This window comes from Epinephelus moara, chromosome 19, assembly GCF_006386435.1.
Source record: "Epinephelus moara isolate mb chromosome 19, YSFRI_EMoa_1.0, whole genome shotgun sequence".
Lineage (NCBI taxonomy): Eukaryota > Metazoa > Chordata > Actinopteri > Perciformes > Serranidae > Epinephelus > Epinephelus moara.
This window is the reverse complement of record NC_065524.1, coordinates 23,052,821-23,079,058: the sequence shown is the minus strand read 5'-3', so window position 1 is coordinate 23,079,058 and position 26,238 is coordinate 23,052,821. Positions and strand designations below refer to the sequence as shown.

Sequence of the window (26,238 nt, the reverse complement as noted above, 5' to 3'; positions counted from 1 at the left end):
TTGTAAATTAGAGCTGAGCCAAAAGCATCACAGTTACTGTGTTGATCAGAAACACGTGGAGCTCATTGATCCACATACAGAGCCTTCTTTATCGCACCAGGATAATGCGTCTTTTGTTCATGCTGTTTGTTGAATGCGTATGTGTATATATACAGCATCAATTTCAAACTTAATTTTTCCTCCTTTTGACCTCTCCTCTGCTTATCTCCTAATGCTATCTGACATGTTTACAGTGAGTTTGACTTGGACCAAAATGTGTCCCATGTGAGAGACACGCTGCTGATGTGTAACTGAATCATTCAAGTTACTCCACTGATTGCATAAGGAGCTTTGATAAGTTCAAGTGCTGACATTTCCTCTCCTCACAGTCCCCGTCAATCAGTCAAACCTGTATCTCTCGCATGCATCTGCGACCATATGCCAATAAGTGTGATGCACCTCACACCTCATGTGGTGGTGATTTCAGCAGCAGTCTGTCCTTTGTGACAAATGGCCACCGTAATCTCCCATAACAGCGTCAACGCGGAGACCTGAGGCGAGCTGTGAAGTGAGGGGCTTTTCTTCACACCAGAAGCAAATCAAGCTTTGAGTAATGTGTGACTTGACAATATGTGTGCTTTTCCTTTTGTCAGGGTGATAAACTTAATGACTCGTCATTACTGCGGCCCACTCTGTCTACCATAACAAACACAAGCGGTTGTTGTTTTGACAAAACGTATTTGGTTTTAAATCTTCCAGTGTTTGCCTTTGACGGAGCAGTGATCTTTCTCCGAATTGGTTGGCAGTCATGCTGGGATAATTGTGCAACCACTTTGTTTTAATGTTTCAGTTTGTTATTGTACTGGGAATGGGGGTGGGGGTAGAGTAGGCTGGGGGTGGGGTAATGTGTCAAATACACATTGCAAGTTTAGAATTTACCAGAGTTTCATCTCTGCTCTGTTTGTGTGCTTCACTCTTGGAAAACAAGTATTTTAGCCCTGTGTGGGCACACCCAATTTCCTGCTGTTTATAACTCTAATATTTAAGTTTTAATTGAATCAGGTTGAGGTCTGCAAATGAGTTTCCGCCTTTTCTGCCTAATCTCTACCTTTTCTCTGTGGTATTTATTCTGAGCAAGAGGTTGTATAATATAGTAAACAGCAATTTTCCTGAGTCTTTAGAGCACAAATAGACTTAAAGGGGAACTTCAGTATTTTTCAACCTTGCTCTTATTTTCCCATGTTTTTGTGTCTAAGTGATTAATGGGAACGACAATTTTTTAAATTGTTCCAGTATTAAACTAGAGTGCTGCAGCTGGCAGGGAAACAAGCTGCAGTGTAACCACTCAGGGCATCAGTGAGCTGTCAGTTTACTGACACTAAAAGTGTTTCTTTTTGCAACTGACTGGCTCAGATTGTTATTATAATTAACATGATTAGGGAAAGGTTACCTACAGAGACCGACCTTTTTGTTAAAGACGAGATCCTTTTTGTTTAACCAGAAACAGAATAATGTCACTTGATGCTTTGGGGTTGTGTTTGCTTATGGTGCTCTGCTGTGTGTTGGTGTTATTGCAAATGGTAAATGAACTGCACTTGTATGGTGCCTTTCTAGACTTCCGACCATTCAAAGCGTTACATCACATTCACACACTGGTGACCAAGGCTACCATACAAGGTGCCACCTGCTACTCAATAACCACAAGCACTCACACACTGATGGAACAGCCATCAGCAGCACTTTGGGGTTCAGTATCTTGCCCAAGGATACTTCGATATGTGGACTGGAGGAGCCCAGGATCGAGCCACCAATACTCCAATTAGTTGACGACCCGCTCTACCTGAGCTACAGCTGCTCATGTTATGTGCAACACATGAGTGGCTGATGTGCAGCACTGTTATGTGTAGTATGTTTTCATGTTTTTTATGGTGTATGCTTTTCATTTCTGCTGTTATTGTAAGGCAGCAATACTTGTGTAGCTCCTGAGTCCAAGACAAATTTCCCTACAGGGACAATAAAATATATCGTATCGAATTGTATCGTATCATATTGCAGCATATCGTATCATATTGTATCGTATCATACCGTAGCGTACCATACTGTACAGTATCGTATCATACCATGTCGTATCGTACCATATTGTATTGTATCATATCATGCCATACCGCACAGTACCATACCGTATCGTATCATACCGTAGCGTATCATACCGTATAGTATCGTATCATACCGTATCGTATCATATCGTATCGTATCATACCGTAGCATATCATACAGCACAGTATCGTATCATATCGTATTGTATCATACTGTATCGTATCATATTGTATTGTATCGTATCATGCTATACCACACAGTACCGTACTGTATCGTATCTTATCGTATCGTAAAAACAGCCCTGAAATCGCTATTGCCAAACCCACCAGACTCCATTTAAATAAACCATGACACTTCAGTCAAAGCTGAAGGAAACAAAAAATAAAACTTACTTTGTTCATCTTTAAGAACTCTGGTTTGGCTGAAATAAACCCTTAATCCACCCAGTTAGATGTGAAAATATGTTGGCTAAAATGAATGTTTATTTAAATGGAGTCTGGTGGGTTTGGCGATGGCAAATTCAGGGCTGTTTCTGGTTAAACAAAAATAATCTTACTCTTTAAAAAATGGTCTGTCTCTGTGAGGATCCTTTCCATTATGTTGTCAGACACAATGACAATCTGAGCCTGTCAGTGGCAAAAACAAACAATTTTAGAGAACATAAATTGATTTTGCACAAATGCTCCAAGTGATAACAGAGCAGCCTTGTCTTCATTAGTCACTTAGACACATACACATGACCTGAAATTACCCTTTAACTAAAACTACAAACTTTGGAGCAAATGCTTTGCTTATAATTAAAGATAAACAAAGTTATTAGAAAGGATTCTTGAAGGATACAAGGAACACTATCATCTATTTTTTTCTTAATTTAAAGTGTTGTGGGTGTGAGTCTTTTTTATTCCTACAAAACTCCCATTGAATATTTGCTAAAGGAGGGTAGGCTACCACATCCACATCTGGAAGGCAGAGTGTTCCCATGGTGTTACACTGTCTGCCTTTCAGCTGTAGCAGTTAATCAGAAACAGTTTAAGTGCCTTGCTTGTGGGTAACTTTGTAGTCACTTCACCCAGGTTCATTTTTCCCCAGCTGGCTGTGGTATTTAGGCCAAAACGTCTTTCTCTCCCTTTGCAGAGAATTTGGTTCATAACCTGTAGCTTCCTGTAAAATTCAAATGTTCCAGTCAAGACAAAAAAAATCCAGCATAATCTAAAATCCAGTTTAATATTCCTGTGCGCAGCTTCTATCTCATATTCAGAACAGCTCCGCCTAAAGCCACTGGCAAAACATTTGTCAATGCTTGTATTGGAAACATGCTGTTAAATTGTCTGAAATAGCTCACTAGGGCTCTTTGATAATAAGTACAGTGCTGATTATTCAATAGTTCAACAGATTATGTGGGCTTAACGTAGCTGGAGATGTTAGCTGTCCCCCAGAGGCTAATGTTCCTGGGAGGAGAAAGAACACAGATCTTACATCTGTCCTTTAGCTTTTTTTTTAATCTCTATTTAACCAACCTCCTGCCTTCGCTGAGAGATATCTTTAGGGGAATCATGTATTTACATTTTCCTCTGCCTCCAGCTGTTTTCGCTCTTCTTGTCTTTATGCATCCCGCGGTTTGTTAACCCTGTCGATAAACAATCTTTCAACACCGCAGTCGCACTTCGACATTTGTCATGAGAGAATGTTTCACATTTTACCCCCATGATCTTTGCACCCCGGGGCCAATTCTGACATGGCTGCAGTTATTTGCCGTGGCAGGCAGGGAGTTTGGATGTGTCACTGTCGTGGCACGGAGCGGACACAGAGAGGGTATAGTTCAAAAAGCCTGAAGCCTGAGCAGGGTACAAGAGCAGAGAGCCAGTGAGCAAAAGGGGAGCGAGGGCACTTCCCCTGAAAGGAAATCAAAGTTAAAAGAATGATAAAAGTGCGGTTTCCTGCCAGATGGTTTGTGTTCTGCACAGAAATCCCATTCTTCCTTTTAGTTTTCGCTGAGACAACAATCGCACCACTTCCTGTTTTGGTAACCATGACACCTATAACCCCATCTCTGGGAGGCGGTGCGCTGTTAGCTTTACCATAGTCAGGTGAACTTACAGCTGTGTGGAAGATGTCAGGAGGGAGCTGTATGAAGATACTGACTTAGTGTCAGCTTGCAAATCAAAAAATATAATTTAGCTTCTTTACGGTAAAGCTACTGTAAAGTCCATCAGTTGCCTCATCTCCTGTATTTTGACCTCCTCTCACCCGAGTAGTCCTTACTGTCCCTGCCAGACTAACGATATATTGTCTAAATTATGCTATTGTACGATCTTGATTTGGAGTTTCTTATATAATACTTTGTTACGTGAATCTTTTTCCTGTCAGGCTGCACTGTGAAAGGCAGGCTGGAGTTAATAAAAGAAAATAAACAATAATGTGTGCGGGGCAGTCGCTCTTCACTTTGCTTTACATAAGCTTATCTCTGCAGCACGGGAGGAACTAGGTCACCACTCATTTTAGAATATATTCTCCTCATATGCTACCTCTTTTATTGTCTTTATGCCCTAAAAGCACCTTACCACCAACCCCTTTTAGAATTGTAACATTTTGCCTCTCTACTGACTGCTGATCCACTTCTACAGCTGAAACAGGATATTAGAAAATTGACTGCAACAACAGCAGCAATTACTTGTACAGTAAAAACACTTTAACTTGTGTTCTTAACACATCTAAAATGTTATGGAGGTCAGCGGCCCTACACCGAGGCCTCAGGAACTAGAACAGGATGGTTCAGTTTTCACTGAGTGAAGGTTCAAAGGGTCAGAGGTCAGATTTTCACTGCTGCATGATGTCCTGTTAGCACAGCAGGGCCAGAGTGCTGAAGCAGAAAGACAGACAGACAGACAGACAGAAAGTAGTATCAACAAATATGAAAAGCATAATGAAAAGCAATTGTCACTGTATAGTTTCTTTGATTTACACAATTGAAAAGGAGCGGGAGGAAGTATAAACTTAAAAAATGTATTTAAGTAGAGAAAATAGACAGTAATCCCTGTGAGGAGCTGGCTAATGTCAAACTCCTTCTTCAACCCTGTACCTCAAACTGTTCCATAACTTCACTCCACATATCGAAATACAAAAACTTTTTCTCTCTGGACTCTCTGGACTTGTCTATATCTTAATAATTATTGGACACCAATATTTCATACATTTTCTGTGGTTTTTGGAGTCAAATTTACCCCTTCCCCACTAATTGCAATTTGCAGAGTAGTTCCAGAGAACATACCTCTTCCTAGACACTACACAAATCATCATATACAATGTGCTATATACAGTTCATCACTATTCCTTTTTTTTGTATGTATTTGTTGGTTTTGGAGAATGGTCCACTTAATTACACTACAGATGCAGTTATTTATGTTGATGAATCAATCAGATGATTGACTGAAAATTAATTTGCAACTATTTTAATAATTGGTTAACTGCTTCAGTTAATTTTCAAGCAAGAATTACACACTTTTGATGGTTCCTGATGCCTTATTTCCTGCATTTCCTGGTCTTACAGCATAGTAAATTTTATATTCTTGGGTTTTGAATAGTTGGGTAGATAAAATAAGACATTTAAAGATGTCACCTTGGGCATTTGGAAATTGTGAGGGGCACTTTTTCACTGTTTTCTGATGTTTTGTAGACCAAACAATAATGCAATGAATTGAGAGAGTAATCATCAGATTCTCTGCCGGAAAACGGTAGATTGCCCTCTTGGGGTTGGGGGAGAGTTACTGCCTCAAGCGAGAGAGTTAAAATATCTTGGGGTCTTGTTCACGAGTGAGGGTAGAATGGAGTGTGAGATAGATCAGCGGTTTGGTGCGGCTTCTGCAGTGATGCAGGCGCGTCGTGAAGAGGGACCATCTACGTCCCAACCCTCACCTATGGTCATGAGCTCTGGGTAGTGACTGAAAGAATTATTTCGCGGATACAAGTGGTCGAAATGAGTTTCCTCCGTGGGGTGGCTGGGCTCAGCCTTAGAGATAGGGTGAGGAGCTCAGAGTAGAGCCGCTGCTCCTTTGTGTCGAGAGGGGTCAGTTGAGGTGGTTCAGGCAACTGAGCAGGATGCCTCCTGGGCACCTCCCGCTGGAGGTTTCGGGCACGTCTCACTGGTAGGAGGCCCCGGGCAGACCCAGAACACACTGGAGGGATTACATATCTCATCTGGCCTGGGAACGCCTTGGGGTCCACCGGGAGGAGCTGGAAAGCATTGCTGGGGAGAGGGATGTATGGGGTGCTTTGCTCGGCCTGCTGCCCCCACGACCCGGCCCTGGGTAAGCGGATGAAAATTGATGGATCGTCAGATTAATCGATAATGATAATAATGGTTATCTTTAGCCCTAAGTGCAGCAGCTTAGATTCAGGTTGTATCTTTTTTCTCATGGCATTGTATAAAACTTAAAGGGCTGATAGCCAGACCTTGTTTACAGCTGACAAACGCAGCTAATTGGAATTTAAACAACCTGATTAAGCTACTTACAGACTCACAGACACTTTACTTGAAGTGTTTACATTATTCTCCACAGCCTAATGGTTACCATAACCTCGACTCTCTCTACTTACACTCATTAGCGAACTGAGAAAGGCAGGACTTCATAATGGACTGGACTTCCACACACAGATCCCACCAGACTCATACATCCACGTCAGACCGGCAGCTAAACATCGCGCTTATCTCTACTGCTCGATCGGTATGTGGTCGAACTAATTGCTCCTCCCAGCAGCACCGATCCTTGTCACATGTGAGCGACAGAGATTCTTATGTGATATGAGACAGACTGACAGAGAGAAGGGACAACCGGACAGACAGACAGTGACACTGTGAAGCTGCGAGTGCTGGCACATAGGACTGGATTTGGTGTCAAGAGATCAGGGACTGACACTGCTGGCTTTGTGTCACGCTTGAATGGGCACCTTAGGGAGAGACTGCGGTTCTGAATGGGCACCATTGGGGAAAGCCCAAGTGGTGGGAATGGAGGCTGGTAATTAAGGCAGTCATTGTATGTCTGTAGGATCTGCTAGACGGAGAGGTCAGGAAGGCAGGCCTGTATTGTTCCCCCAGCAGGGCCCTCACAGCATTACAGTGGAGCATCAGACTCAAGTATGTTTGGACAGAGCCTCGGTTCTTACAGAGGAAAAAAAAAGGAATTACAACAACAAACCACACAGGCGGTCCTATATAATCTGCTTGTCTGTATGTCAACATATAGGAGCCTCGTCTGTGGTTTTGATTTAGTAACATTTTTTCTCTCGCTCTTTATGCTTAAGTATCTTGAAGTCCTTCGCTGGCAGACTACGCGGGTGCTCCAGGCCTCTTGGGAATGGGACTGTGTTAACCATAGATTAAAACACAGTTGTGGTCAATATGTGGAGTCACAGGGTTGTGTGTACTTAGTAGAAGTGAGGCCAAGTCGGGTAACGGTTTACTGTCATGGTGGTGAGGCCATTTTGTCTGTGTGTGTGCTTTTGGAGTGCCAGTTCTTAAAGCATAGAGACGTTTGTCAAGAAAATAACATACATTTCTATATGTATTATTAGATGAACCGTCTTTTTTGCTATCATAATGCTGTCCTCTCTAACTTAAGTTTAATTGTAGGTCTCATGCAGTGTTGCTGTAACTTTCAAGTGAAAATAGATTTCGCTAACTGTCCCTTTACTTACTGTAAAAAATAACCTGCATTTCATTTAGAGACTTTTTTCTGTCCCTACCCTCCGTCTGTAATAGTATGCACTGCACTGTAGTGTGTCGGGAAGTTTCTGGCAGGGATGAAGGCCGGGGGGAGGTGCAGCATGGGAATGTTTTTACTGGGTGACCCCTGATCTTCCTTCCAGTCGCAGCAAAGGCTCTGAAGGCCTTGTGTCTGTCTCTGCTCCAACACTCACTCAGTCAGGTTACCAAAGAGACAGTGGGGACTGCCCTGTAAACAGATAAGGCTTATCAGGGATGCTGGAGACAACTTTTCTCTTTCGTAATGTCACAGCAGGCAGACAGCCGCCGTCCTCGCTGTGAAAAACAGATGTGGCCACTGCTTTTAATCCATTTTATTTTTGAGGCGTTATACAAAGAAAAAGCCTTCATAGCGAGAGCACGAGACACCATATAGGGCCATAGGTCCAATATAGCATTGACGCCAAGTAACACTGAGATTAGCAACACATGTGTGGAGTATATCCGTCAGTGTCTCACAGAAATATACAGACACACACACACACAAACACAACTATAGGCATTACATGCAAGCATAGACAACAGCAGTATGAACTTCCTGTGACAGAAGGCGGGATGTTTTGTGCACCTCTGTATGCCCCAGTCCGCCACCCAACCTGCTCTTGTCATTCACTGGTCTGGTAACCCAACGCTGCAGTGCAGCTGCACAGCTCGTTGGGCTTAGCGGGACCGTGGCTAAGTCAAGGCTAGGAGTGGGTGGGGGGGGGGAATTCACGCCCACGGCCTCACTTAGCATTAGCCCTTAGCGCCCTGTAAATATGTTAAGTGTAGGAGTATGGTAAACTTACCCTAAGTCTGTAAAAAGAGGCAGCTTCCATGTCAGGCTGGTGTGTTGGTGTTACTGAGCCTCTGGGTTCAACCAGGGCAGATTCCAAGGCCCAGTTGGCCCGTACGTGTGTTTTCTATGAATGAAATGTTAGGAAAGAGAGAACGGATTCTGTCAAAAATATCAGCTTTAAAACAACATTTTGTTTTTTGGTAGGAAGCAAAACACCCACATGCTTGACTCTCAGGGGCATCCATCAGTCATCCAAAAACATGACACCGAGATCCGTGGCCGATTAGGGAAGCTGGGTTGTGGAAATCTAGGAATCTGGGAATAGGGTTTTGGCAAAGAGCACGCTGGCACGGTGATATGTCTCTGCAGCTGTCTCGGACACGAATGACGTGGGTCTGTTACTGAGGAGAAGAACTCTGACTTACACACACAAGCACACACATATGTGCACACATGGCATGTCTATACTGCCTGTGTGCATTGTGTGGAGAGACCTGGGAGTAAGATAAGAATTTAGAATAATCTTGGTCAGTTGGGGCACCAGTAAAAATGTGTTTTGGGGTTGAACGTCCTTGAAAATTAACATCCTCTCATTATTTGGTTAGGCAAAATCCCACATGACCACATTCATTGTCAGATCATTGAAATCATCTGATTACAACCACACGTAATACCTCAAGTTTATCAAAACAACCAGACATTGCAGGTCACCAAAATTCATTTGTGAGCAGTAACATCATTAAAGGTGACTTAGCTGAGATTTGTATTAATCTAAATCAACAGATCAGCATATTGTGCCAGTTTTTTTTTCCACAATACAATCATGGAACACTGCATTGTTTCCTACAACCACAAAATTGTGTTTTGATCCTCCTGCTAAGCTCAGCTACTGATTAAAAATCTATTGTCAAAAGTCTAAAACACATGGATGTTAGTGGGGAGTTAGGAAAAAAAAGTTAACTGTATTCATCTAATAAAAAACACTCTGTTTTTACGGTCTTAAAGGGAAGATGACAATCATGTGTTTTACTTCTGTCATAAGAGTTTGTTTAATTTTTACAGTGCAGCAACCCTGTATGCATTTGTTTGCTATTTGTTGTATTTAAAAGGGACACACGCACATAGAATTGAAACCATAACATTTTTATGATCCAGCATACTGTTCTTGTAAATACACTAGAGCAATTTCTCGGTGGGTAATTGATGACACATTAAAGCACAAAAAAATACCTTTTTTGATACTTTCTGGCACGGCCTCGCTATTTATCTCCTTGACTGACATCTGTGGGATGTTTTATCTCTGGTACAGCTGTCTTGATTTAACTTTTCCCTATGTGATATCTCAGCATGTCAAAGAACAGACTAAACATAAGTGATATGCCCGGTACGGTTACGGGACTTCACTAGAATCTGAGAAAATGTTAAACCTAGATGCTCGTTCTGTTTTAAGATCATTACAGAGAGCTTTTTTCTTGGTGTGTGTGTGTTTTATGGCAGAGTCTCTTCCAGCAGAAAGACACACATACACACACTGTGCACTCACTCTGCCAAGCAGAGGCCATTTCTTACTGAACTATTTTGGCGTCTCCATGGAGCTGGAAATGGACTTGTGGTTATTCTTTAAAACAGTTGGAGTGGTTGTCCTCTTGACATCCTCCCCTCTGTATCACAGTGAGATAACAAACCCATTTATAAAGTCTTGTGATCGCAGTGGTCAAACCCAGAAACCCACAGGGGAAGAACTTGTAACCTCAAGCGTCGCTGCTTACTTAGAAATATTTAGGTTCAGGTCACTTTAAATGCACTGCTGTCTACCTTAAATAGACTTCACTGGTGAGATTTGCATGTAGGTTTGTAAACTTTATGTGGTCTGCTAAAGCGTCAGTTCACGCTCAAATCAAAAACACATATCTTTCCTCTTCACTGTGGAGCTGTTCATCAATCTAGATTGTGTTGGTGTGAGTTGCTGAGTGTTGGAGGCATCAGCCGTAAAGACGTCTGCCTTCTCTCAAATATAATGGAGCTTGATGGCGCTTGGCTTGTGGTGCTCAAACCACCAAAACACACATTTGAGAAACTCGACAGCAATGTCTCTTTCCAGGAATCATGACCCAGTTACTTAAGATAACTCACAGACCTTGCTGTGAGCAGTTTTATGCAGGAATTTTTTTCTTGCTAGTGAAGTACACTCGACAACTGTATCACTGTGCAGAAGGAAGTGTGCATCTACTCATGGACGAAAGGCTTGTGCTTGTGACTGCGTGAGATGTTAACAACAATGCCGTCCTCCTTGGCTGAGCTGTAATGTTAGCTCAGTGTTGCTAGGTGAGCTAACAATTGATATACGCTTCATTCTGCAGGGTGATACAGTTAGCGGGTGTAGTTCAGTATAATTAGGAACGCACCGCTTTATCGGCTGGACATCGGCATCTTCTGATAATGATCTTGTTGACTGCCACTGGCCTATCGGCAAATTAGACAACTCTCCCTGATGGCAGCGGACGATTTTTACATTGTGTCACACCAATTTTGTGTAGGTTAAAAAGCAGTGCTCGAAACTAACGGCATCCTGTCATCCTGGGTGCAACTGACAACATGTTTGGAAAGAACAGAGATCTTCCCTGGGACACCGTCGGGATGAAAAGTAATCTCACTATCGACACAACAAATCCATGTCAACATCAGCAGGAGCAGAGCGAGTTAACGTTAGCTGTTAGCAGCCACTGGCTGGAGCTAACAGCTAACAATGGTTGCACTGAGTTGCATTATGATGTGGTAGAAATGAGTAGTGGGAGAAAGTGAATTATAGCGTTCACATGATGTGTTCAAATGTAATCTTGTATCATGTATTTTTTGGTGAGAAAAAAAGTTGACGCACAGCAATATGAGATAGATATTTAAAGATGGAATTATGATATTTTAAATATAGTAAAGATGCTTTTAAAGTAGTTTTAAATTTTTTTTAAATGTATTTTTGAATTTGAGGTGAACTGTTCCTTTAAGATTGAAGTTTTAAAATAGCTGTGGATTTGATTTTATACGAAGATTGTCATGGTTCCATTACCATGTAACATTTTTACTATTCTTTGTCTGCTACTACTATCCGCTGCTTCCCCCTTACACATTACATGTGAGATAAATACAGCAAAAGACTTCATGACGGCACAGATGCCTCATCTGCATATTTAGACCTGGAAACAACTGGGATGTGCTATTGTGAGTAAACCGCTTTTTATAGTGTTAATGAAATGTCACTTGCTAAAATAAAGAGCTTCTAGAACATGAAACCTTTTTAAGAATAGCACCCTGACCCACATGAGTGCAGCGCAGGTTCAGGCGAGTCCTAGCTGAGTAGTAATGGGAAGTCATATCTAATAAGCTCACATACCATTCGCTGACTTAGATTACAAAAGAGTCTATTTTTTCAATGCATAAGACACTGGCACAGTATAGATTGACAGCTTACATGTCAATGTATTTTTCAAGTGTTAGATTCATATGTGCATGTACATATTTAGCACCCGGTCAGGGGAAAGTGTTACAAATAGCTTCCTGAAAGTAGCACTGTGATGCCAGCTCTCTGCTTGTCACCACACTCACAATGAATGAGGTGACTGAGTACTTTTAAACAGCTTTAATGTCTATTTAAGCAATGCAGCTTAATGTAGCTGGGTAATATAGAAATCAGTGGACATGGATGACATATATGATAAATGCATTGTATTTTACAGTAGAAAATAAGCAGCAGTGTGTGAGGTTGAGATTATTATGTACACATATTTTTTTAATATTCAAGACAGTATGGTATTTTCTGTTAGTTTGATTTGTGAAATCTGAACGAACAATGTATGACCGTGGTGTTAAACTGTGTGTCTGGGTGAGAAAAGGTTTGCATTATGTGTGTTGGCTAAATGCATACATGCATTTGGCACAAATGTTAGCGTGTGCACAAGATCAAGTGTGTGTGATTGGGGTTATGTGCAGTACATGATTGTGTAATGCTGAGGTTTATATTTAGAGACAACTGTACGAGATAAGAATGCTTATCTCAGCAGTTGTAGATGTGGAGCTGTGGAGCAACCGAAGGAATACGAGGCAGTTCAGAGTCCCAGTGATCATGGCAAACAAGTCACTGTGTAGCCCAACATTTTGTAGATTAAACGGAGAATATTATAAGCTTGATGATGCTAAAATGCATGAGCAAAGCGAAAACCACATCTATGGTGAAAACATTTGTGTTCATGAAGGCTAATAACACCCTTTCTTTTCTGCTGTAACAGGTTGCAGACACAACTACAAAACCCTGCTTTCCTCTGTGGTGTGTGTTTACAAGCGTCATAGAGTTTGCTTAAGTGTGAGGTTCAGTGTTTAAAAGCTCCATGAACCACATTTTTGGAGGTTTCAGCTGCACTGTAAGAGACCAAACCGCATGATTAATAGATATATGGTTACTGAAACACTATTACGAAAAGTGCAGGAAATATTTCCTTGTCGTGTCTCAGCGCAGGATCAGGCGAGATTGATGCTTTGATCTTTTTTGATGTTTCACAGAGGAGAACCAGTTCTCAGGTTTAAACCACATCCAGACTCCTGCCTCTACCCCTTGTAGCATTCGTAAGGCAGGCCGCTAAGGCTAGCACGCTAACTGAAACCACATTAAAGCAATTAGGAGTCTTATCACAATTGCTACGCTTAATGAGCAAACCAAACAAAAACTCCAAAAGACTCAAAGCTAACATTGTGGACTGAACCCCATCCACTCTATCTGTAAATCTATCTTTTTCTGAACTGCAGCTAAACCAAATAAAGATCCCGAGATGAAGACACAAGAGCAGACACAGCTACGTGCACGGACGCACTTGCAGAAATGCAACACACACAGGTTTTGGGGCTGGTTTTGGTGTTCTTGTGTTGCTCTCTGAGTGATGTCCTGGGGGATGCGGAGAGGCAGAGCGGGGCCTGAGCTCCTCCGCTGCTCCTTTGTTTACACTGATGGTTTCCAGATGCTAGCTAGTGATCGGAGTGCTACGGAACGCTGGGGAGCAGCCCAGCAGTTTGGGGCTTGTGCCAGCAGGCCAGGATTAAGGCAGCTCTATCTGGGATACTTGAAAAACATGGCTTTGCTTTGTAATAACTCTGCAATTGTTTCCAAAGGCTGAGAGAGTTTTAGAGGAGTGATTATGGTGGGGATCTTGAAAAAAAAAAAAGTGTCACAAACATTGTCCTCATTATTGGGGCGACACATGCAATGCACAATGACGTCTTAGGTCATTAGGTGGAATTATTAGGCACAAAATGTATACTTTGATTAACTGCATGTGACTGTAATTAACATGTTTGTTCTACTTAGTTATTTGACTGCGTGTTTCTTTAAACCGGCCCCAGCCTGTGGCAGCCTGACTATATTGTCTGTTTCCTCAGCTCAGGCCCGTTCGGGGGTGATTGTTGTTTTAAACTGAGGTGCATTGTGCTCGAGTGAGGGCAAATTTATCACTTAAACAGCACACCTGTTCCTCCCGTCACTTTCAGCCTCAGCCACTTTTCTTTACAGGCATTAGAAAGAGACAGCTGCACCAGCGAAGGAGCCGTCCAGAGAGAGCGAGAGGGAGAGAGGTGAGAAAGATGGCAGCGAAAAAGAGAGACGCACAGAAAACAGTGGCCGTATTTAGAACTTGTAGTGCATGGTGGGATTGATAAATAGTCCCTATAATGCACCTGGCTGAGGTTTTGGCACAGGGTCGGGGCTGTTTAGTCCAGCAGCGGAAACAGCCAATAAAAAAATGCTTGTTCTGTGTGCAGTGAGACACAGCTGAGGTGGCGACAGTGTCATTCTTGTGAGAGGCTTGAAGCAGTGGCCATCTGCACGCCCTCACTTGGCCCTGGTTCTCTGATCTTTAGTCGCTGTGATGTCAGATAGTGCGGTTAGTGATGGTGAAGGATGCGATGACTTAACTAAGAAAGAGTTTAAACAAAAAGAAAGTGTCAAAGGGTGCTTTTTTGTTTTCTGTCTTTCTTTTTCAAAGGCTGCATTCAGATCCAATTCTGTTTTTTTTCTGCTCATACGTGACTCAGATTTGTTTCTTTCCAAATAGCCAAACAACAAAGGCATCACTTACGCAGCAACACGTAAGCATGAGAAATAGAAGTTCATCATTTTGCCCTCCAGACAATTTATTCTGGCGTTTGTCCACAGACTGTTGTTCCTCATGTTGACCTCTTTAGCACCCTGTTAGTAACAGCATAGATCCGCCCAAGCCCTTCCTTGACTCTAGATTTTACGTCACTGTCATTCGTTGTGCCAAAGACACTTTGTAATCTGATTTAAGTGACCGGAGCGACCAGACCGAGACATATCTGCAGAAATCCGATTGGAATCACTTTTCAAACCATGTTGAAATGTGGTTTGGATCAGATTTGCATTTGAAATTGCATTTCATATGTTTTCTTGCTGTCCAAACTTCCTAAAATCAATCTGGATTCAATCTGTATACGCCAAAAAATATGACTTGGGCTGGCAGTCTGAACAAGACCTTCACATATGGTCCAAAATCAGATACAGGCCTGACATTTTGCAATGTAGCCTCATTCTCAGTCCGATCGCAATTTCTGCGACTGTTACGTCACTGTGGAACAACATTCATCCCAAAGCTGCGCTGGTCATTCCCTGAATACAAACATGGAGGAAAAGTGCAATGGACAGATGTTGTTAAAAGCGGCCCTTCACATCCTGAAATTTTGGATGAAATCTGTTTGAGTGAAGCCATTAACGTCACAATCCCACCACTCCTGGCTCCGACTCCGCCATTGCTCCACAAAAAAACTTTTTATTCATCTGTTCAGTCAAATCTGAACAAACTGACAGTTCTTCACATTCTTATACCCATAATAACAACAACCACAGTGGTACAACTAAACACCACATTGTTACAGTTCAACAGACATATTACAAACAAAAAGCCTTCCCATGACCCTTAAAGCTTTCAACTTCATTGCTTACCCTAGCTAACGTGTTCCTATGACACAATTTCTAACATAGATTCCTTCCATTTTCCAAAATCTGGAGGTGACGTACTCTTCCAGAAACTGAGGACTGCTCGAGCAGCTGTGACGACCCCTACATTTATCACAACAAGGTCATATTTTGAGACATTCGTCAATTCTGTTCGGTCCCCCAGAAGGCATAGCTTGGCGACTTAGGTACCGTTGTACCCAACCACTTCCTTGTGTGATCCTCAACTTTTAATCAGTTTACGTTCCCAGATTACATCTAGAAAAGTTCCTGTTTCCATCTGAGATTTCCAAAATAAATGATTAGCCAGTTGACCCATCCTGTACAGCTTAGAAGGAGTAAAGTAAAACCTATGAATTCATTTATAACGAGCATCTTTGATATTGTTCTTTAGCATTTGCTGGTCCGTTCTGGCCCGTGACCAGTTCACGCTTGAATCTGATATTGGCCACATTAAAAAAAAAATTATGCGAACAGCCAAACAAAAACAATCGCATCCAAGCAATACATTTAAATTGTGCCTTAAAGGCTTGTAGTGTGAACGCAGCCCAAATGCCATATGGACTGGAACACTACATCACATAATGTAATGCGTGACACTATGTGACTTTGCTGCAGACACATCTGAATTGCCTTGATGTGGTCGACCCAAACCAAACTGTGCGCAAAGAATCATAAAAGTATAACTCGCCCCGAATGACCTGACAAACGCTTCTCTTCCTTCTGGTGTGGTCTGACAAACACCCTCAGGCTATATTCCTTTAACAGTGTATTTCGCTTCGCTGAATGGGAGGCTTGTGCTGTGACTCATTGACCTGTCTGGCTCTCAGTGATCGTGCAACTCTACGGTGCTGTGATGGGAACATCAAACTGCGCATAAGAATCTCACATTATCATAAATCACATCAAGTCTGTGTACTGGAAGGAAAGAGCCTCGGTTTGAGGCGTTGCTTTGTTTAAAGTTTATGTTAGAAAATTCATGTAAATGAACTCATAAAGAATACATTTGTTTCCCTTATGTTGCACTTAGTGCTTTTGTTGGTTTTCTCTTTCTGTACAATCCAACAAACCATCTCTTTTCAAATGTTTATGTTCATGTGAAGACATTTCAAACATCCAAAGACTCTGCATTATTCATATACAGCTGAGCCGCGTTTGCCAACAAAGACCCTGCCTTCCAAATCCAGACCAGAGAAGTGGTTGTGTACAATTACTACCAACCCTTTTCCAAAGCCTCAATGTTGTTCTACCCACCAAATCCCTTGTTTTCTCACACGGGCGGACAAACCGCTGAATGGCATGCAGCATTTGCATAAAAACCCAAGCTCTACTGTCAGCGCTGTCTCCTCACATTTGTTGTCCGTGGACTGACTGTGGGCAGTATGTGGAGCCCAAATCAACCGTAGGTAGATGTCTCCCCTAATATGTCGAGTAAGTATGAAATCCCATATCCACAACCTTGAAAGTAGCGGTCTTTTAGAATCTAAGGTTTGGCTTGGATGTTGGACGTCTAATATTAAACCAAGGCTAACCTATCTTGTTGCTGGAGACAGAGGATTAAGGGTTCAGGTTTTGGGGCGAGTGTCTGCGAGTACACAGTCTGGTGTCTGTTCACTGGCCATTACTCTTAGCCTGGAATGTAGGATCAACACAAATGCGAGATCACCTTTAGGCCTCAGACAGCGGTCTGGACCACATTTTTTTCCAGTGGTCAGTAATAGATATCTTTTTTATGATTTGCACTGGGGCAGAGTTTCAAGATGGTTTTGTGGCAGAGTGATATTCAAACTGCAATTTCAGAGTGGGATGCCTGGGCTGCATACCTTGTAATCAATTTCACGGTATTACCTGAATAACCCTGACATTTAAAGACATTGCAGTGTCGTCTGGACCGGGATCGCTTACTTAAACACACCTCTTACGATTCAGTGAACTACCTGCTTCAAATTCCTAATATCTGTTTGTTCAACATATGTGTCGACCCCCCAGAGAATCGTCTCCACATTCCTCCGCATGATAATGAGTCCAATCCACTGTAGTTGTAGCCAGAGCTACAGCGGTTAGTTAACGCTGTTTTATCCCCCCACCTCTCTCCCTCGCTCTGTCTCTGAAATGTATGGCCTAATTGAAAGCAGAGCAGCGATTTTACGACAGCTCTCAGTGTTTCTCGTGTTCTGCCCCTATGGAGGCCATCTGCTTTGGATTTAGATTTCCTCCTCCTTTCTCTCTCTTTCTCCCAGTTTCTCCTTCCCGTTCTCCACCCTCCTGAGAGGGGCTGATTGGAGGGTCTCCACGCAGTTGGCTGGAGCGACTGTGGGGCTTGTGGTATTTGTCCGCTTTCTTTTTTCTCCTTGTGTGTGTGTGTGTGTGTGTGTGTGGATGTTGAAGTCTGATTCTTAGAGCAGCAGGTTTTTAGACCCCCATGGTTACAGAGTCCTGGAGGAGCAGGAGGCTGTTTCACATCGAGACTCAGACTCAGTTAATATCTTTCTCCATCTTAATGAGCTTCCTCCTGTTTCTGTTCGTCTTGTTCTCTCATGTCTCATATTTGTCTCCCTTTTTGTTTTATTGTCCTTCGCGCAGCTCTGTTTATTCTATTTAATGCAGTTTGCGAGCTCATTAATCCTGCGATATAGGCAAAAGAATGATCTGCGTCCTTGTAGCAGGGCTAAACTCTGAGTGGGAGTAGCGCAGGAAACCAAGACTTTCCAGTTGTGTCTCAAGAGTGTATAATACTGTGGATGTGGAATTTGTTGAGTGTGTGTTTGTGTCTGTGTTTGTGCACTTATGTCTGGGTGTTAGAGAGGACAAGGGGAGACAGAGGCATTGTGTGTGGCCATGTTGTGCGTAGAGATTGCATCAGTGAATGTGTGTATCACGTGTGTACTGTATATGCTTCATTTAACAGTTCACTGACCCGTGGTGTTTGCGCATGTGTGCGATATGATGAGTCCCTGCTGTGAACTGGACCAAAGGAGGATGTGGTCAACTAGTTGTGGTCATGGAGCTACTTGGTCTCCTCTACGGACACTGTCATCTACACACACACACACACACCCACAGTGACCCTTATCTCAACACGCGGGGCTGTAGCTTCTGGGACATAAACAAACATTGACTCAATGCAAGCCGGCACTGTCAAAGTGATATGACAAACACCGCTCGCCATCTCCTGGCAAGGACACCATCAACTGTTTTACTGTTTCAAAGCTTTGCTTCCACTTGACGGACACCTAAAATGCTCTAAATGGCTCAGATATGTCCATTTAGCTCTTACCCTGGCACCGGCTTGAATGGCTTTATTTGTAGAGAGCAAAGGAAAACAAAACACATCCTCCCGTGCAGGCTCATCTCCAGAGTGTTGTGTGGTGTGATGACGCAGTTCCATTAATTTAGTCATTGTGCTGTGTGTATCGTGAATGGTTTGTAAATGTTGCTCTGAAGGCAGCAAAGCGTGGTTGTTTTCCTGGAAATCAAGCCTTACTAAAACATTTGCTCAGGCATTCTAGTGTTTACGGCTGGGGGTTTTGATTTGTTATCCACTTCACCAGTGTAAATGGTTAGACAGGCCCTGTACGTATGTGAAAAAACCCAAAGCTTTCTTCATTAGCTGCTGCCCTGAATCTAGCACCATATTTCTCAGGCTGCCTCAGTGGAGGAGGTGGCACAGCAGTCCAGATGTTATTGTGACATTCGTTCCCACGTGTTTGGGTGTCCATGGGAATGTGCAGTACCAACTGTGCCTGTAAAGTTTATGACTTCAGAACCGAAGCTTGCTCTTGATCTGAGACCTCCATGAGAGGCAATGTGTTGCAATGGCCTGGGAACAACTGACCGCAATGTGAGTGTAATACTATAACTCCAAATGTCCAAATAAGTTCTGGGTCAGTTTGCTGTTGTGCAAACCAAATTTGCATGAGCAGGATGTGTGATGGAGGTGATATATTCTATATGAGAAATTGGTTCATTCAATGCATTTTCTATTATGTTATTGGTGCATTTTTACCATAGACTGAGGAGGACACGCTCCCGGATCAAAATCCCACATCGTGTTCCTGGATCAATACTGCAGTCAATTAATCACAGCCCTCTGACATCATCACTGTGCTGCTCCTGTACTTCTTTCAAAAATCCTTTGTGCTTCTTCAGCGCTAAGCTAGTTTTCCAAATTAGTACAATTAAACAAAAATCCTCAATAGCATTGAACAAAACCCTTCTAAGCTACTGCGAGGTTTGCAAGTTAGCTTGCTAACTAAGTTGGCTATGCTAATGAGGAAACTTGCCAATAGACGCGAATATTGGCGAATTAGCTTGCTAAGCAGGTAGGCTATGCTAACAAGTAAGCTTGCCAATATGCTAGAAGGTAACGTTAAGTGAGTTAACTTGCTAACTAGGTTGGCCATGCTAATAAGCTTGCTAATAGACTTGAATGTTAGCGAGTTAGCTTGCTAAGTAGGTTGGCTATGCTAATGAGTAAACTTCCCAATAGATGAGAATATTGGTGAATTAGCTTGCTGACTATGTAGGCTATGCTAACGAGTAAGCTTTCCATTAGCATAGAATGTTAGCAAGTTAGCTTGCTAAGCAGGTAGGCTATGCTAACAAGTGGGCCATTCACTTACAAAGAGTCAGGATAATATCATTTTTCAGTTGCAAATTCCTGCAGTTAACACATTCACAAGGTTTTTGTTCAGTGTTACTGAGGATTTTGTTCAATTGTATTAACTTTAATTTGGAAAACTAGCTTGGCTGTGAAGAAGCACAATGGAATTTTGAAGATTTGTTGTCTTATTTGGCAAAATCATGTTGTGCACAACAGTGATGTCACCCATTGATTTGGGAACTGCCGTTTTGAAGCTTCAAGTTAGGCATTTTGGATGTCACCATCTTGGTTTTTTTAGGCCAGACATGACCATATTTGGACGAGAGGGTGGAACCGGTGGATCTGATTCACAAACTGTAGTGACACCTCACAGACAGCCTGTCACTCAAGTGGCCCTGCCCTTAAATATGTGTAACTTTAAGCCTTAATAAAATGTTAAAGGCTGAGTTACATAAAAATCCATCCCCGCACAGCTGTCATGTATGTCGAAATTAGCTATAGAGACGAAAAGTGTTTTTGTATCATGCTGTAAACATGTTAATTTATGCTATATAGTTGTTGGGCAGTTAACATGGGGATTGACTCACTTTTGGAGCCAGCCCCAAGTGGCCATTCGAGATACTGCAGTTCCATATTAGCTTCATTTTTCAGTCCCGGAGGTTGTCGCTTAATTTTTTTTTAACCAACTTCCGTGTTAATCATTTTACCTGTTGTGTTAATTTGATGTTACTCAAAAGAAACAAATGTATCAACAGTCAGTTGCTCTGCTACTAATGATTTTAGGTTTTTATTCAAGCACCATACTTTACATTACGTTTAGGTTTAGTGGGAATCACAACTTTGTCTGTTTTATTTAATAAGATAAAGTTTTCAGTCTGTTCATCTCACTTAAGCCATTTTTTTGCAGCAAAACGTATCTAGTGGACTTAAAAAGCAACTGATAATATTGTTCTAGTAGGCTACCTTAAGTTTAATTTGTATTTGTGATATTTATCATTTTTATAATTAAAAAATTGATACCTGGTATTGTGTGACGATACGATACTGTGACACAAAATATTGCAATACTATGCTGTATCGATTTATCCCCCACCCCTAACTATCATAGAGGAAAAAGAAAAGCTTTAAATCCTCAAATAAGGGGAAAGGAAACCAGCGAATGTTTGACATTTTTCATGAAAAATTACTTTTTAAAAATATCAAAATAGAGTTACAATTATACATACACCTTTCTTGAATTTGAAAACTCTCTTTTGGACACAGCTGCACAACCTAGTCATAAACATTGCATCTACTTTTTCATCTGGACTGGACAGATAATCCATTTGCTGTGTGCACATCAGGAGCATCTTCAAATTGATTGCAAACAGGGTCGTATCTAATCTGAAAGCACTCAGCTGCAGACAGAGCATGACGTGCAGCCAAAGGCCAAGGCCAGACCCTGGCAGCAGCGGGGAGCGGGAGAGGAATGGTCATGAGGAGGATGAGTGCTGTTTCTGTCCTGCTGAGTCCTGGCTGCAGTATCAGGGGGAGATTTTGTACATTTGAACAAACAGCTGTAACAGGAAATTTGGCTATGTTCACATTTCCAAATGAATAACGAGGATTAAGGTTAGACCTCCTGGGTAGTACACCTGGCACTCTGATTGTAGTTTATTTTCAAATGTTAAATTAGTCTGATTTATTCTATTAGATGTCATAGTGGTGAGTCGTAGCACAGCAGAAACCTAAAAACTGCTTTGTGTTTGGGGTTTTTAAGAGCAGCAGAATGTTTGTAGTCGGATCATATTGTAGCTAAATCATTTCTTAGGAGAGCATCCAAACAAAATGTTGCCATGGCATTGTCCTTGAGATTGCCCATTGATTGCATCGAGACAGCCCTGTCAGTGCGTATAGACTGGGTGTGCTGCAGGCCAGCAGAAGTCAGATTTTCCAGCCAGTGTGCTGTCACAGTGGGAGATGCGAAGCTGACAGTGGGGTTGAGGTCATGCTGTTGAGGGGCCAGATTGAAGCACAGCCGCTCATACTTAGCGTTGGCTTGCTGGTGCTGATGCAAACTGCTGACGTCTATAAGGACAGCGCCAGATGCTGCTGATTAAAGTTCCTATTACTCACACATGGGCCGGGACAAAATAAGGGAAGACCAGAGGTACAGGCCGTACCCCTCCTCTCATTCTCATCGGCCCGTACCCCCTACATCCCTCCAAAATGTGCGGCCAACGCTAAAGCGATTATGAAAACAATCTGCAGGCTTGCAGGAGAATCGGGAGTGGAGTGGACAGGTCTGATTTCACTTTGAATGCAGAGACTTTCCTAACCTCCTGGAAAGCTGCCATCAGTTGCATGCTGTGCATTAAGATTACTTATTTCTGTCGTATCAGATTTCCATCTGCGCAAGAAAGCATTTTTAAAGTCTGAGATAAAATAACAATTCCTCAGTACTCCAAATTGAAGTATTTTGTTTAGAAAAAATAACCACTCCCAGGCTCATAATGACAGTCACCAGGCAGATGCACGTTCTGGGATGAGTTTTCTCTCTTTTTTTTATGCTCGAGCTTCAAATTGATAATGACAAGCCCTGACAAACATACTAATCAGTGTACATTTGGGTTTCTTTTGGCAGCACTGAGGACAGTTTATGAGTTATCCTTTTGATGACATAAGCAGTACGTTTGTTTGTGGCATGCTTTTAGGGGGAAAAACGACTCTTTTCCCCAATGCTGTTATAGTGGCCTAAATAAAGTTGCCAGCATGAAGTCATCGCAGCGGCTCCTCCCAACAATATTGCCCTCGGGCTAGTGCTTTTTTCATGGCTGACTGACTGTTCGTAATCATCTCCCTCATGAGAATCAGAGGAGTAATTTAACACAGCTGTAATGTAAGTAAATGTCAATTACACAACCACACATTGTGCCAAAATTGTGTGTAGGAGTGTGCTGTGTGATGAAGTTGGATATATTAGCTCGGCAAGGATGGACACACCCTGCTGTCAAAGCTCAACATCCATTATTGTCCAAGAGGTTCCCTTGAAAATGTCATTCTAATCTGTGCTCCTAAAGTTTTATTTATCTGGACAAGAATGTTAAAAGTAATGACTTCTCCACATTTTTTGTTTTGTTCTTCACAGGCCAGACCCAAAGGTGAAGGGCTGACACCCTACCAGGGGAAGAAGCGATGTTTCGGAGAGTACAAGTGCCCCAAGTGTAAGAGGAAGTGGATGAGTGGCAACTCCTGGGCCAACATGGGACAAGAATGTATCAAATGCCACATCAACGTCTATCCACACAAACAGGTACTTCACCCTCCAGTATGACGTCCGCTCTCTGAGAATTCGCAGTAATGCCTTAAAGTACAAAAACATTACTCATACACATTGTTTAAGTGGTATATTGAATCATCTCAACCAAAGTTAACAGAGTCCAGACTCTGGTTTGCGTGGCTGCACATTGTCTTGAGGATATTCCAGATGGCCTCATTAAAACAGAATAGAAAAATCATACCACTAACAATTGCTTTTGCCCCTTTGGTAATAAACCAGCACTGAATAAACTAACTGCATTTCCTGACTGGTAAAAGTTTGGGATTGTGTACGGATTGTCATCAAATCTCCTAACAAATATTTCTTCATTAACGTCTCTCAGACACAGACTAACTCTGAGGTAATTGAGGCTTACAGCTGCAGGAACTCCTCTCACATTTAATAACACCAAAAAGTGAAATCATATTAACCAAAATGCTGTGAAGTGTTTTTCCGAACAGCAAACACTCAGAGGGAATTAACATGCTGGTGAGTTGTCCGTCGGGCTTAACCTTGCAGAGTTTTCCTCGCACACTGTTGACTAAACAGATGGATTGCCTGAGAAAGAATCTGCTCTGTTTTCTTCAGCTCGAGATATATTTATCCGCGACACTTCATCTTTTAATATTTATGCTTTTCCACATTCTTCCAATTCCACTTCCTGAAATAAAGTTAGGATTAGTGCTTGAGGCCCTGCTCATTCTCTGAATACCACGGCTGACCATGCTCTGCTTTGTTAACACTTACATAAATAAGGCAGACGAGACGCTGTAAGACAAAATTACCCTAAATGCAACATTCCCAGTCCATTATTTAGTCCAAATCTTGTGTTTATTCATTAGCATCTCCATCAGTGTGAGATCTTAACCAAGAATATTGACAATACTGCATTAAAGACTGCATTTAAAACCCTTTTGTTTTTTCCACTGGTGAGAAACCTCCCTCTTCTCTGCCTCTGTGTCTTGTGGCAAAGCTACACACAGGCAAGCAAATTCCCTGCATTTGCAATGTCACCCACTTAACATATTTCCCCCCTGTCAGCGTTTGAAATGGACCACTAACCTCCGTGTCCTCGGGTATCAAAGAGTTCAGCCTCTCAGCACGGCTCCCTCCCGCCCTGCGGATTCCCATAAATAACCTGAATATGTATTTTCCAATCTGATCCACATGCATAAAATATTTGTCCATGTAAGGTGGGAAATATATTTCTTGGACACCCAGCGCATTCGGTTTTAACCAAGGGCATAATTTCCATCGGGTATGATGGGGACATGTCCTTCTTACTCTGCAAAATTAGACATTTGTCCCCCCAACTTTTACAGCTTCAGTTTGATTTACTCACTGATTTACTGCAGCAGGTCACACCAGCTTTTAAAACACTAACATTTCAGCAGATGCGGTTGCAGTGGGCAAGTAAAGTATCTATGCAAATCTTGTGCAGAGTTTAACTTTGCTGAACTTTGACATGTGAATTTATGCTGCTGATTAATAGTAAGCCGTCATGACAGCACTGAGCTTTGAGAAAAGAGAGCAGTCAAAATGGAGGAAGCTAACCTAACGTGACTTATTAGGCTTTCCTATGTTGCTCCATCCATGTTTATTTAACCCTCCTCTGTCCGAGTTATAAAGCGGAATTTATACTTGTGCATCAGCTCTATGCAGAGCCTACGCCATCGCCTACGCACGTGGCATATGCTGTTATGAGCATTTATACTTGTGTGGTGATGTGTCCGTGGCACTCTGCAGTTACACCTCCAAAACACTAGTCGGCAGTGGGGTTTCTGTGAAGTGCTGTAAAGTTTAGTTGATTCAGAACACACATTAAACATGGCTTTACAGCGACAATTTCAAACACAAGTTTACAGATTGGCTTCATTATAACTCGCAGCATTCACAGACAAAGCACTTGTCTTTTGCTGGATGCATTTTCCCCACAAATACAACATGCTAATGTTTTTAGCACAAGCCTATGGCATTTTACTTTGTATAAATTAGCCTGGCAGCTAGCTGACTTTTCTTCTACTCATATGAAGCCAGGGACAACAGCAACATTTAACAAAGGTAACGTTAATTCAGCCCTATTACAACTCACAAGGTTCACTGACAAAACCATTGTCTTATACTAAACACGTTTTCCAAACAAATATAACATGCTAACGTTATTAGCACAAGCTTATGGCATTTTACATTGAATAAATTAGCCTAGCGACGAGCAGAGATTTCCTCTACTCATATGAAGCCAGGATAAATCACACACAAGACTTAAAATGCTTTGGGGGCTTTATTGGCTTCACAATTTATTGTTCCTTATCTGTGAAATTAAAATAAATAAAAGCTTTGTTTCCACTGAGGGAAATGGTTTCAGCTTACAAAAATAGACAGGAGGTCTGCGTCGCCGCAACGTGAAGTTACATTTCTGGGGAGATGCAAGTCAGGCTAAGGCGTAGGCTACAGCATAGGGTACGGTCGGTACAGCGTCTATTTGAGAAGTATAACTCACAAAAGAATGACTGTTTTCAATCAATAGCCCCTTTAGCAATAAAGCTAACAAACATGCTAACTGACAATTAAAGCTTGTTAAATGATAATTAGCAGGCTTGCTAGCTCAGAGATTTTTTTTTGCCCATTTCTATTATTCTTAATTTAATAAAATGATGTAAAATCCTGGGCACAAAATGCCATGAGGTAGGTAAATGTAACAATACCTGGCCCCCAG

At 42.1% G+C, this 26,238-nt stretch overlaps 1 protein-coding gene across 1 annotated transcript in view; it reads left to right on the top strand.

Moving 5' to 3' along the window:
• The window catches only part of zcchc24 (zinc finger, CCHC domain containing 24), a 48,171-nt gene that overhangs the window by 13,239 nt on the left and 8,694 nt on the right, over positions 1-26,238 (top strand). Inside the window, exon 3 of the mRNA XM_050071410.1 lies at positions 23,352-23,516. Within this exon, the coding sequence (XP_049927367.1) occupies positions 23,352-23,516 (165 nt within the window). The remainder of the gene's footprint in view (positions 1-23,351; positions 23,517-26,238) is intronic.